Source organism: Borostomias antarcticus (genome assembly GCF_949987555.1).
Source record: "Borostomias antarcticus genome assembly, chromosome: 4".
In the NCBI taxonomy this organism is placed as follows: domain Eukaryota; kingdom Metazoa; phylum Chordata; class Actinopteri; order Stomiiformes; family Stomiidae; genus Borostomias; species Borostomias antarcticus.
In genome coordinates, this window is record NC_140237.1 from 31021610 (window position 1) to 31034588 (window position 12979).

The 12979-nt window shown below is 52.9% G+C and overlaps 1 protein-coding gene across 1 annotated transcript in view; it reads right to left on the reverse strand.

The window, feature by feature from the left end:
* Positions 1-1614: 1614 nt before the first annotated feature.
* Positions 1615-12979, reverse strand: part of LOC311308244 (insulin-like growth factor 1 receptor) — a gene marked incomplete at both ends in the record, with an annotated part of 61954 nt that continues 50589 nt past the window's right edge. The window contains 11 exons of the mRNA XM_084437181.1: positions 1615-2197; positions 6466-6600; positions 8078-8207; positions 8400-8562; positions 9156-9263; positions 9367-9596; positions 9878-9948; positions 10382-10481; positions 10682-10847; positions 11228-11361; positions 12228-12541. Of these exons, the coding sequence (XP_084293307.1) occupies positions 1615-2197; positions 6466-6600; positions 8078-8207; positions 8400-8562; positions 9156-9263; positions 9367-9596; positions 9878-9948; positions 10382-10481; positions 10682-10847; positions 11228-11361; positions 12228-12541 (2134 nt within the window). The remainder of the gene's footprint in view (positions 2198-6465; positions 6601-8077; positions 8208-8399; positions 8563-9155; positions 9264-9366; positions 9597-9877; positions 9949-10381; positions 10482-10681; positions 10848-11227; positions 11362-12227; positions 12542-12979) is intronic.

The window sequence follows — 12979 nt, forward strand, 5'->3', positions numbered from 1 at the left end:
CATCATACCTTAAAGAGAAAGAGGAAACAATGTTGTTTCATATGAATCTTTGCAGAAGTACAAGCATAAGGAAATGGACTGTAGTGGAAAACGGTCATAGATTAAACCTGGATTTTCTTTATATATAGATATATATTACAACCACAAGAGAAATAAAGAATAAAATAGCAGCTTCTTTCTGTACAGACAATTGGATGAACATCTTGAACAGTAAAAAAGTTATAAAAGTGACACAAACAAATGATGTATGTAAATGCTCTGTGGTCTAACATACAACTGTAAGACCAATATAGAAATGTCTGGATCTTAGAGAGACTAATGACTAGTCTAAAAAAATACCTGCTGTATCGAACATTGCCTTACTTGACTTGAGCAAACGCTTCGTTTATACAAGGTTGAGTCTGCAGAATATTAGTGTTCATATCGGTCTGCTTCTTAAGCCAATCCCTTCCCATTTCTGGTCTTTTTTTAAATAATTTTTTGCATGACTATTTGCTTTTTTGGCGCTACGTCCTTTTTGCTTCATATAACAGCACTTTGTGTCTAATGTGGCTCAACCTTCTGGATAACCGGTGTAGAAGGAGAACATGTTGAAACAAACTCCTGGCCAAACGGAGAACAGGAAGGAAGGTTATTAGAGGAAAATCACTTTCCATTGATCTTTTTTTTTTTTTTTTTTACAATTCTGTAATACAAAAAAAACAAAACAAAACAAATAAACGAAAAACATACGCCAGTGTAAAAATGTGTCAGAATGCTTGATTTTGTTGCTTTCATGCTCAATCAGGGAGAGAGTTAGGGAACGGGTAGAGAACAAAACAAAAGGTACAATTTGGCAACAATTTTGGCAGATTTGACGTTTGCCCCTCCCTTTTTCAGTGAAACCACTGTCTTCAGTGGCGGCCATTTTGACCCAGTGCTCCCAGTGGCCGGAGAGCATCATCAGTGAGAGGAGGCCGACCGCTCCTCTTCATGGACAGGTTCACATGCACGTCTGTCAACCCACAGAGATACAAACGCATACAGAGACCGACCTCTTGAAGTGCTTTTCCATTGGATCCGCTTCCAGATATGCTAATCGATTTCACAATAATGCCCGCCCACACCCGACCAAACCGTCACAATTCATAAAGGCTTGCACTTTTTTTCCCTATTTGGAAATCTATAAAAAAGTAACAAAAAAACGATATATATATAAAACAAGTTCAGCCATCAGTAGAGAACGTGCCCCCTGAATGGATCTCTTCTTCTCCACTCAAGTCTCCTCCTCCTCTTCCTCCTCCAACACCACAGCAGATGGTTGTTTGTCACGTTGAGTCAGTTGATAGGAAATCAAAAATACAATAAAAAACATGGAAAAGAGAGAGTCCACTGAGGTACAGTAGAACAGACCGGTCGCGTTCCCCCTCTCCGGATATCTCTCAGGTCCACTGTCCTGCTGGGCGCCTTGATGCCCAGAGAAACACAGACAAAGAGACAGACAAAGAAAAAGGGGAGGGAGTGTGTGTGTGTGTGTGTGTTGAGAAGGAGGAGCTCCCCGCCGACAGGACAGGCTCTGTAGAACAGAGAGGGCGGGGCCAGGGGTTTGAGGGCGGGGGGGGCGTTAACCCTGGATCAGCAGGCCGAGGACTGGGGCAGCGGCATGGCGCGCTCGTTCTTGCGTCCCCCGTTCATGTGGGCGTAGGGCTGCGCGTCGTCGAACGCCGGCCGCAGCATCACCGCCGCCGCCGGCCCGTTGGCCGCCACCTGTCCCGCCACCGCCGCTGTCGCCGAGTGCTTGTCCAGGGCGGCGCCCGGCGGGCTGGACGATGACGGGGAGGGGCACTGGCCCGGGGGAGGGGCGCCAGCGCCGGCGCCCGACGACGAGGGGGCGGCTGGGTTCGTGGAGGGCCCGGCCTGGCTGGAGGGGGGCGTCTGTTGGGAGGGCGGGGGCTGCTGGGCCGGGGCGGGGGGCTGACTGGACGTGGGGGCGCAGATGGGCGGGCGGCTGGAGGCGGCGGGGTCCAGCGGGACGTTCTCCATGTTCTCCACCTCCATGTCCAGCTCCTCCGTGTCGGGCGGCTTGTTCTCCTCGCTGAAGAAGAAGCTCATCTCGCTGAAGGGCGGCTCCAGCTCCTCCTTGATGCTGTTGATGATCTCCAGGAAGGCGGGACGCATTTTGGGGTTGTACTGCCAGCACATCCGCATCAGCTCGAACCTGGAGGACACACGCGCACGCACACACACACACACACACACACGCACGAACACACACACACGCACACACACACACGATATGATCAACAATGAATCCCTTTTAGCTGAACTTTCAAAAGGACATGATGAAGTCTGTCCAATTGACATGCCAATATTTGGTTTAGTTGAACGTTTGCTCTCGGGTCTAAATATGGCCATGGTTTTAATGACTTGTTTTCCCGGGGCTGACAGGGTTGTTTATGAAGCAGTTATCTGATGTTAGTTCCCTACTCCAGTCAACAGATGGCAGTCTACTCCACAATTATAGCGAAACCTCAAACCGTGGAGGGGATAAACAACTTCATCTCCGCTCAAAGAGGAAGGTCTAATTTGTAGTTAGCGCTATCTACGGCTACAAGTAGCCCTATGATATTAGGCTCTGTGAAATACATCGACAGCTCACCAAGCAGGTTAAGAAGCAAACTGAAAGCGATAACATAACTTTACAGTATGTAGAGCTACACTAAGTGAACCAAGTCAATTTAACTCTAAACAACAACAACGGCAGCATCAGTGGCGGCAGAAATGATAGGATGGCTTGGGTCGCGGCGCATTCCAGTTCACCACACCTTTAATTATACACAAACAAGCTAAGAATACCCCAGGAGTCGCAGGGCTGCTGAAACCCAACACCTTCCAGCTCCCCCCCCCCCCGCCCCCCGCCCCGAGAACGGGCTCCTCGGCCTGGGGCACCGCTTTACTGGTGAGGGGGACCGCTAGACACGAGATACTGAACCCCGACCACAGAGGAGATACTGGACCACTGAGTTCTCACTCACTCGCTCGCTCCCTCCCTCCCTCTCTCTCTCTCTCTCTCTCTCTCTCTCTCAGCTTCCTTCCTCCCTCCCTCTCTCTCTCAGCTTCCTTCCTCCCTCCCTCCCTCCCTCCCGACGCCCACGCTCTCTCTCTCTCTCTCTCTCCCCACACGGAGGAATGCAGGTTGGTGTGTAAGGTTTACATTTAGCCTGCAGCGTGGGGTTGCTGAGCGTAAATGGTTGGAGTGGAGCCCGCGGGCGGGACTAACCTGTCGGGTTGGCAGCAGGGGCGGCGGCGCCCGCTTACTAGGCCGGCCGCCTCTGTGTGTGTGTGTGTGTGTGTGTGTGTGTGAGCGCGCTTGTTCAGTTTCCAGACGGATCAATAGGTTTAGTCTGCGTCTCACCGGACCCTTCCTGTTTTGAATTCAAAACGTTTTGTTTGGGTGAATTGGCAATAACGTAGGTATTTTTAGGCCCTTAAGAAATCAATGTGCTCATCTGCTGGCATTGTAATTTTGTGTAGACCTACAGTATCACCGTTTTCATAATTGCCATTTTGTGTAAAGGAGAATAAAAATCTTGTCTTCTAACAGCAGGGACCCTGGATATTGTGTGAGCTGTAAAAGGAGAGCCTGGTGTTTCTCTCTCGTTCCCCTCTCTCTCTCGTTTCTCTCTCTCTCTCTCTCGTTTCTCTCTCTCGTTCCACTCTCTCTCTCTTTCTCTCTCTTTTTCTCTCTCTCGTTCCTCTCTCTCTCTCGTTCCTCTCTCTCTCGTTCCCCTCTCTCTCTCGTCCTCTCTCTCTCTCTCGTTCCCCTCTCTCTCGCTTTCTCTCTCTCTCTCTCTCTCGTTCCTCTCTCTTTCTCGCTCGTTCCTCCCTCTCTCTCTCTCTCGTTCCCCTCTCTCTCTCTCTCTCCCTCTCGTTCCCCCCTCTCTCTCTCTCTTTCTCTCTCTCTCTCGTTTCTCTCTCCCTCTCGTTCCCCCTCTCTCTCTCTCGTTTCTCTCTCTCTCTCTCTCTCTCTCTCTCCCTCTCGTTCCCCCCCTCTCTCTCTCTTTCTCTCTCGTTCCCCCCTCTCTCTCTCTCTTTCTCGTTCCCCTCTCTCTCTCTCTCTCTCGTTCCCCTCTCTCTCTCTCTCTTTCTCTCTCTCGTTCCCCTCTCTCTCTCTCTCTCTCTATCGTTCCTCCCTCTCTCTCTTTCTCCCGTTCCTCCCTCTCTCTCTCCCTCTCGTTCCCCCCCCCTCTCTCTCTCTCTCTCTCTCTTTCTCTCACTCTCTCGTTCCCCTCTTTCTCCCTCTCGTTCCCCCCTCTCTCTCTCTCTCTCTTTTTCTCTCTCTCTCTCTCTCTCGTTCCTCTCTCTCACCAAATGGCAGGATTACATTTTTGCAGCACTTGACACTGCAGCCCTTAGGAATTCTCCACTGGCTCATTAAAAGGCAGGAAGGCAGCAGCAGTCTTTAGCACATGCTCAGTGTCAGGGAGTGCACACACACACACACACACACGCACAATTGTAGTCGTACACACTCCCGGCACTGTATCCGGCAACCATAGAAACCAGAGCTGCAGGGGCGCGGTGCCAAAACGTCCGAGTTTCTCTTAAAGGTGAGGTCAGCCATGACCAAACAAGCTGCACGTAACAAAACACAACGGCAGAGAAAATGTCTGCTTCCTCAGATCCTCTCGCCAAACAACCGCGCACAAAATGATTCCCCCCAGCAAAACAAAACCGTTTTGGGCAGGAATGAATCATTTTCATTGGAAATCTCTCCCCTATTGTCCCTCATGATAGATATGAAAGCCTTTCACAGGGGGAAAGCTTAGTAAGGGACACATAATGTGTCTGGACTCGCAGGGGAGTCAGACAGGGCACAGAGGTGTGTGTGTGTGTGTGTGTGTGTGCTCCAGAATGGGTATGGCAGTCATCCTTTCTCTCAGCAGCTCAGAGGTACTCTGCCCATGATGTCATGAGGCTTTACTTAAACCCTGCCACGTGTGACGCCGGGCCGGCTTTGACTTATGTGCTCAGCGTGACCCTCCTGCCGCGTCTGCAGGCCTCACGCTCCCGGCGTCCGGCACTTAGCCCGCCCCCGCTCGCTCTGAACACAACAGTAATGGGGCTCGGGCTTCAGAGAGGGCTGGGTGGGGGTGGTGGGGGGGGGAGGTAGTTAGGCACGGTGGTGAGGCGATGCGTCAGAGCTGGCTTCTTCTGACCATGGTGGGTTAAGGTCCTTGTAGACCAAGCACGATTAAAGGAGTAGTAAAGGCAAAATACATGTTTAGCCCTGTTTTAAGGTTACTTATGATCATATACAATGGTTCAGATCAAAACGTTGACAAAACTAGAACTTTTGAGAAAGTCTGATAATTGCTCTACCACCGTTTTGGTCATACAATGGATGTGGATGGGCGATTAATTGGTTAACTAATTAACACGATCTCACTTGCACATCATGGCGAGTTTCGAGGGAAATCCATGTCATGGAAACAGTTTCGATTTTTGCGCTCATTCGCCGGCGACAAGATCAGTTTGACCAATGCCATTGCTCGTTGTACACGTCGTATTGAAAACAACAATGGTGGAACGTCGGGACAAAAGAAATGGCAATTATGCAATTATGGCGCTGGGTCCTCTGCTTACTGATGTGAGGGGCTATGACACCAACAATGCCTCAAACTATGTGTTGTAGCCATAACATTGTTTAGTTTAATTTTGTCCTAAAGCACTTTATACATGTATATATAGCATCTTTATACTTGCAGTTCGACATGAGGTGCCTTATATAGCTAGCTCCGTGTAATCAGAAGCACATGTGCAAATTGGGAAGCACAAGCTGTTTTGTCATAGGCAGTGTGAGCGTGACTGGCGTGCTCGAGTCAGAACTGGAGTTTGCTCATTGGAATACCACTGAAACCAAATATGTGCTCACTGCTCCGGGGGGTAGATCCAGTTTTATTCCCATGGGTTATTTTCATCTCAAAGGTGCCCCTGATTAACCTGTCCATTAAAAAAGGTTTCTTATAATATTTATTATAATATTTAATTTATATAAATTAGTTGAGGACAAGATCGATATCACTGGATGATGTTGAATCCATCATTCTCACCTTGGTGCGAGCCGCGCAAATCTATAACTGAAAAAATGTCGCACTGTTGCGAAGTTGCATTGCCACCAGCGTGAATAGTGTTAATATTAAATCAAAAATGAAATAATTGCAGGCGAGTGTTACGCGTGTTTGTTTGTATCCGTGCCGCCGCCGGCGTGTAAAGACCTTTAGACTGCTCAACCAGTAGGGTTAGGGTTAGTTGGTCATGGCCTCCAGTGGACTAATCCTGAAACCCTACCCGCCCACCAGCGTCAGTGACACGCTTAGCCTGTGCGTCACAGTGAGTAAGTGCGTCAGTGCACGAGTGAGTGAGTGTGTGTGTGTGTGTGTGTGTGTGTGTGTGTGTGTGTGTGAAGGGTGAGCTGTGACTCACAGCATGTCGGGACAGTTGTCAGGCTTGTCCAGGAGTCCTCCCTCCATGACGAAGCGCAGCACCTGCTCGTTGGACATGCCCTGGTAGGGCTGCTCCGCCAGGGTGGCTATCTCCCACAGCACCACCCCGAACGACCTGCAGGGGGCGACGAGAGCGGTTAGGCACGCACGAGTGCACACAAACCTAGTAATATAATCAAACGCTGTAACTACAGACACAGGCATTCTCTCACAACAACATCTTCGCCCACACACACACACACACACGCATGAAAACACATGCACACTTACTGCCACACATCCCCCCCCCCCCCCCCTCCAAGCCTCAAGGGACCAACACACATACACAAACAATCCCAAACATCTTGTATCTAATTAGCGAGAGCAGCAGTGTCTCCAGAGCACAGCGAAAAAACAAATAAAAAGTGCTTTGTTAAATGAGGAAGGAGAGAGGCAGAAAACGCCCCCCCCCCCCTCCCCCTCCCCCTCCGCCAGACCTGTTAATGGCGGAGCAGAAGTGATTTTCTCACGTTGCGCTGGGTTTAATCTCTAACTTCAAAGAGGGAGATACGAGGGGCAGCGTTTGGGCCGGGGGGGAGTGTTGTGGCGGGGGGGGCGGAGTGGACCAGCCCGGCCCTGTCATTTAACAACATCTGGACGACTACAAAAGCCAGCCTCGGAGCCCGGAGACATTTCCTCTCTCTCTCTCCCTCTCTCTCTCGTTCAGGAATCTGAATTAAGGAGGTGAGTTAACGGGGCCCCGGTCTTAAAAAGGCCCGCTAAAGGTTTCGCAGACCCCCCACTGCCCCCCCCCCCCCCGGCACCCCTTTGAGACCCCAGTGGCCTCTTATAGCAACATGGGACAACAAATTGACTCAAGATACCGTAGGGAGGGAGGGAGGGAGAGAGAGAGAGAGAGAGAGAGAGAGAGAGTGGGGGGTAGAGAGAGGAGAAATGCCATGTGTGTGTATCGGCTGCAGCTGTTACTGGAAGTGGATGTTTAGACACTGGTGCAGTTCTCACAGGGAGTGAGAGAGAGGGGGAGTGAGAGAGGGGGGGGAGGGAGGGAGGGAGGGAGGGAGGGAGGGAGGGAGGGAGGGAGGGAGGGAGGGAGGGAGGGAGGGAGGGAGGGAAAGAGAGGAAAGGGAGAGCACGGTGAAAAACATGGAGGAAATATACATACACAGAGGCGAGTTTTCTAGCTTAAACACACAGGAGCTGGGGCTGGGTTTTGGTGTCTCGTCCGTTCCCGCTGAATACACAAAACCGGCAACATGGCCTCCGCGACATACTGCAGGAGCAGCTCACGGACTGGGGCTGAGCTGCACTTCCCCTCTCTGTGGTCCTCTACTAAGGTCTGACACCGAGCAGCGCACTCGGCGATCCTCTGCTAATGTCTTCTGTTGCTAGGCAGAGCTCGTCGCTCTGTGGGGGACGAGGAGGAGGAACTGTGGCTTTTTGAGAGCAGATAGATCCTCCAGATGAAGTCACCCCGTTTTTGACGGCCTGTGTGTGTGTGTGTGTGTGTGTGTGTGTGTGTGTGTGTGTGTGTGTGTGTGTGTGTGTGTGTGTGTCGTGCATATGCGCGCAGGGAGGTGGCGGGGAATTGTTACCAGACGTCTGAGTTGGTGGTGAAGACGCCATCTTTAAGGGACTCCGGGGACATCCAGCGTACTGGCAACAGGCCCTTGCCTCCTTTACGATAGTAGTCGGTCTCGTATATGTCCCTCGTCATGCCGAAGTCTGGAGACACAGGGGAGGGACAGGGGACAGGGGGTTAAACGCTCTTCCTACCGTACCGCGTCAACCGTACCTCAACCGCTGTCCGTAACGAAAACCCCATCTTCCGTTTCGTGCCTTTCTTTGCGACCTCCGAAGATGAAAACGAGGCCCCCCCTCCCTTGGTGACAGAACACCCCTCCGGGCCGCGCCTACCTCCTATCTTGACGGTGTAGTCCTCCGCCACCATGCAGTTCCTGGCGGCCAGGTCCCGGTGGACGAACTTGTTGGCGTTGAGGTAGGCCATGCCGTCGGCGATCTCGCCCGCCATCTGGATCATCTTCTTCAGCGGCGGGAGGCACAGGCTGGATGAGGTGTGCTGGAGGACAGAGGAGGGGGGGGGGGGGTTCAACTCCAGGTGGGCGTTAGGGGGGACGAGAGGGGGAATCGGGGCCCCCGAGAAGAAGGGATGCACGATATTGGATTTTCGGCTGATATCCGATCGGCCGATCTGTTCCAAGTCATTTGGCCGATAACAGATACCGATCCCGATCCCTACACCTAATTGCAGAGATCATAACATCTCTTCTGTAGTGGAATTAAAATAGGGCCTACAGTATTATTATGCATACTCTTATCGTGTTGGCCCACCAACAAATGCAAATTAAGCTTAAAATTATGTAATATTCATTCTTTCAAAATAAGATCGGAGGGGATGGGATTGGCGGGTATCGGGGTGTTGGTTGGTTGGACGATAATATCGTGCATCCCTACCGAGAAGCTAAGTGGCAGACGTGAAAATAGTTCAATCTGGCCTTCTGGGTAGGCTCAGTGCCCCGCCCCCTCCCTCCTACCGGTCTGATGGACGCCATCAGATCTCCGGAGGAGGGTGCAGGGAGGAGGGGGGGGGGGGCGCAGGGCCAAGACGAGCAGTTTTTTTTTGGGGGGGGGGGGGAGGGTGCGTGCGTCTACCTCTTTGGAGCGGAGTGAGCGGAGATGGCTCTTCAGGTCGCCGCGGGTCATCAGCTCCATGATCACCAGGGTGGGCTGGCCCTGGGACACCACGCCCAGCAGGCGCACCTGCAACCAATCACCACGCAAAACACACGCCGTTACGTCAGAACGACGCATCTAGACGGAGGCCTCCGCGTCAGCGCCTTAAAATGTGGCCGGCGTCCCTTACCACGTGGTGGCAGTTGAACTCCTTCATGACGGACGCCTCGTTGAGGAACTCGATGCGCTCGCGCATGCTGGCCGACTCGTTGACCGTCTTGATGGCCACGCGCGTCTCTGCCTCGTCCTTCACCACGCCCTTGGCCGCGCCCTCGTACACCATGCCGAACGAGCCCTGGCCCAGCTCCCTGCTCATGGCGATCTTCTCCCTGGCCACCTCCCACTCGTCTGGCACGTACACTGAGAGGGGGGCGGGCGGTCACACACACACACACACACACACACACACACACACACACACACACACACACACACACACAGTCAGCATAATACGCACATATATCGTCACAACGTAAACATGTGACGCACACACACCTGACCAACTGACCACGAACACAGACACACACACACACACACACACACACACACACACACACACACACACACACACACACACACACACACACACACACACACAGAAAATGTCAGCTCTGTGGGCTGCAGTCTGAGAGCTGACTTACTCTCGGCAGCGCTGAAGTACTCTGGGTTGACGGAGGCGTAGAGGACTCCGTTCCCAAGCCTGTCGCTGTCCCTGGGCAAACAACAAGCAGCCTGCTTTAGGACACGGGCTCGCGCCATTAACAGCCAACAAATGGAAAGCATTTTACAAACAATTACTCCGTTTTTCCTTTGACATGCTATTCTAATGAAAATTCACCTCAGTCTACCCAGGGAAAAAAGCGCCCTGGAATTCCAAAAGAACCCCTGAAGCCGCCATTAAAAGTGTGAAAAAAGAGGCTTTTAATTACGGCAACACCGTTAAACATCTTGAGTGAAAACATGCACCTCCGCTCTTTCACACCCCGGCTAAAAATAAACCAGGGATTTTTTTTTTCCTCCCCTCTCTCTCTTCCCCTCTTTCCCGGACGCCCGCCGTGACGTCGTGCTTGGCTTCGTCTCGGAGCGCAGCGGTATGAGGACTGGCTGGCGCGCGCGCGCACGCACGCACACACACACACACATACCTTTTCTTACTGACCACGAAGAACGCGGTGATGACCAGGCAGAGGAGCAGGATCACCACCAGGGGCACGAAGATCATGATGTAGAGGACGTTCTCGTAGCCTGTTGGATCAGAGCCGTGTTTCAGAGGAGCGTTGGGGACAGGGCCTGTTTGTTTTCAGGGCGCACGCCGGGTCTAAGGCGGTTACTTTGTAGCGTTGTAGTAATATCGTGTATAGAGAGCCTGAGTTATAAAATGAAACATAATGCAACGAGAACAGACACTAAGCATCACAGTTGATGTGTGTGTTTGTGTGTCATACGTTCGTGTTGGGTGACGTAGAAGGCCACCGGTTCGGTCCAGGAGCCGTTGCCGGCCAGCGAGGTGGCGCGCACGCGGGCGGAGTAGTTCCCCGGGCCGAGGTTGCTGAGCCGCGCCCCTTTCTGGACCCGGTACAGCTGACGCGACACGCACTCGTGCTTCTCCTGCTGCAAACCCAAACCGGCCACAACAACACACGCGAGCGGTTAAACACGGCCTGCTTACGCACGCACGCACGCACGCACACACACACACACACGCACACGCACACGCACACGCACACGCACACGCACACACACACACACACACGCACACGCACACGCACACACACGCACACGCACACGCACACACACTCACACACACGGTCTGCTTTCGTGTGTGATAAGCACAGCGCCCGCAGCCAGAGAGAGTCCTACCAACGTGGCACGTGCGTTTCGGAGGCCCTGGCACGTGCACTCTGAGGCTCCACTGACGGGGTGTGTGACGAAGAACAAAGGGTGTGTATGTTAGCCCGGCAGGCGGGCGGGCGGGCGCTCTGGGGACTTACGTCATTGGCCTGTTTGTACTTGATCTCGTACATGAGGATGAGGCCGTTGGGTTTGTAGGGTTCCGGCCAGCGCAGGAACACGGACTCCTCCTGGCCCTCCCAGCTCACCGGCCCGGGGATGTCGTCCGCTCTCTCTGCAAGAACCGCAACACAACAACAGGACGTTAGAGAAGTCATCTAACCCTAACTACCACAACACCATAACCACCACAACACCCTAACCACCACAACACCATAACTATCACAACACCCTAACCACCACAACACCAGAACTATCACAACACCCTAACTATCACAACACCATAACTACCACAACACCATAACCACCACAACACCCTAACCACCACAACACCATAACTATCACAACACCCTAACCACCACAACACCAGAACTATCACAACACCCTAACTATCACAACACCCTAACTATCACAACACCATAACTATCACAACACCCTAACCACCACAACACCATAACCACCACAACATCCTAACCACCACAACACCCTAACTATCACAACACCATAACTATCACAACACCCTAACCACCACAACACCCTAACTATCACAACACCATAACTATCACAACACCATAACTATCACAACACCATAACCACCACAACACCATAACTATCACAACACCCTGACCACCATAACTATCACAACACCATAACTATCACAACACCCTAATCACCACAACACCCTAACTATCACAACACCCTAACCACCACAACACCTTAACTATCACAACACCCTAACCCCCCTAACCTAACCACCACAATAAAAAGACAGAACGTTAGAGAAGTCATCTAACCACCACAACACAACGACAGGAAGTCAGACGAGTCGACAGGTCATGGCCTGTGACCAGGTTTCTACGGCATTAACCATGAGGTCCGTGGATCTCGTACTGAACCGTAAGACGGTCCTGCTTTACCCAAAGCTCTTTACTGGACGTCTGGCTGTGTGTGTGTGTGTGTGTGTGTGTGTGTGTGCCGTACCTGCAGGCTTGGTCCTGGAGAAGACGAACTCGGCGGCGCTGCAGCGCTTGACCTGCTTGTTGCAGGCGTGGATGTCGATGCGGTAGACGGTGAACGGCTGCAGTCCCGAGATCTGCAGCTCGCGCTCCTTCACCGCCCGCTCCTCGAAGTCGTACTCCCGATCCGCCAGCTCGCCGTCCGTGGCATTGCCGCCGCCGCCGGCATCTGCCGGGCCCGTGGCGTTGCTGGAGTGGTGGGTCCTGGGGCTGGCGGTGACCCGGGAGAAGGTGGCGTTGGCGATCCCGAACAGGTCCCGGCGTCGTCGGTCCGGGGGCCTGGAGAATGGGAGGGGAGAGGGGCGAGCGGAGGGTCAGACGAGGAGACGGGAGAACGTGCGGCGGAGTAGAGTGTGTGTGTGTGTGTGGGGGGGGGGGCGTGTGTGTGTGTGGGGGAGGACACCGCCATCACAACTCAATGAAACTATACAAGCACTCAACGCCCCTGTGGGAGACGGACAGACCCCAGACCTTTATCTATTCCCAGAGAGGGGGAGGGTGGGAAGGGTGTGTGTGTGTGTAAGTGTGTGTGTGTGTGCACGTGTGTGTGTGCCAAGGCAAGCACAGCCGCTGGACAGCAGGCCCGGTCTTAGATCCGCTGCCAGGGGACTCCGGCGCGTCCTCCCCACGCCCCGCCCACTGCTGGCGGGGGCCGGCGCCGCGTCCATTCACACGGCTCCCCGACAAACGAGCCCCTAAATCACGGGCCGCCCGTGT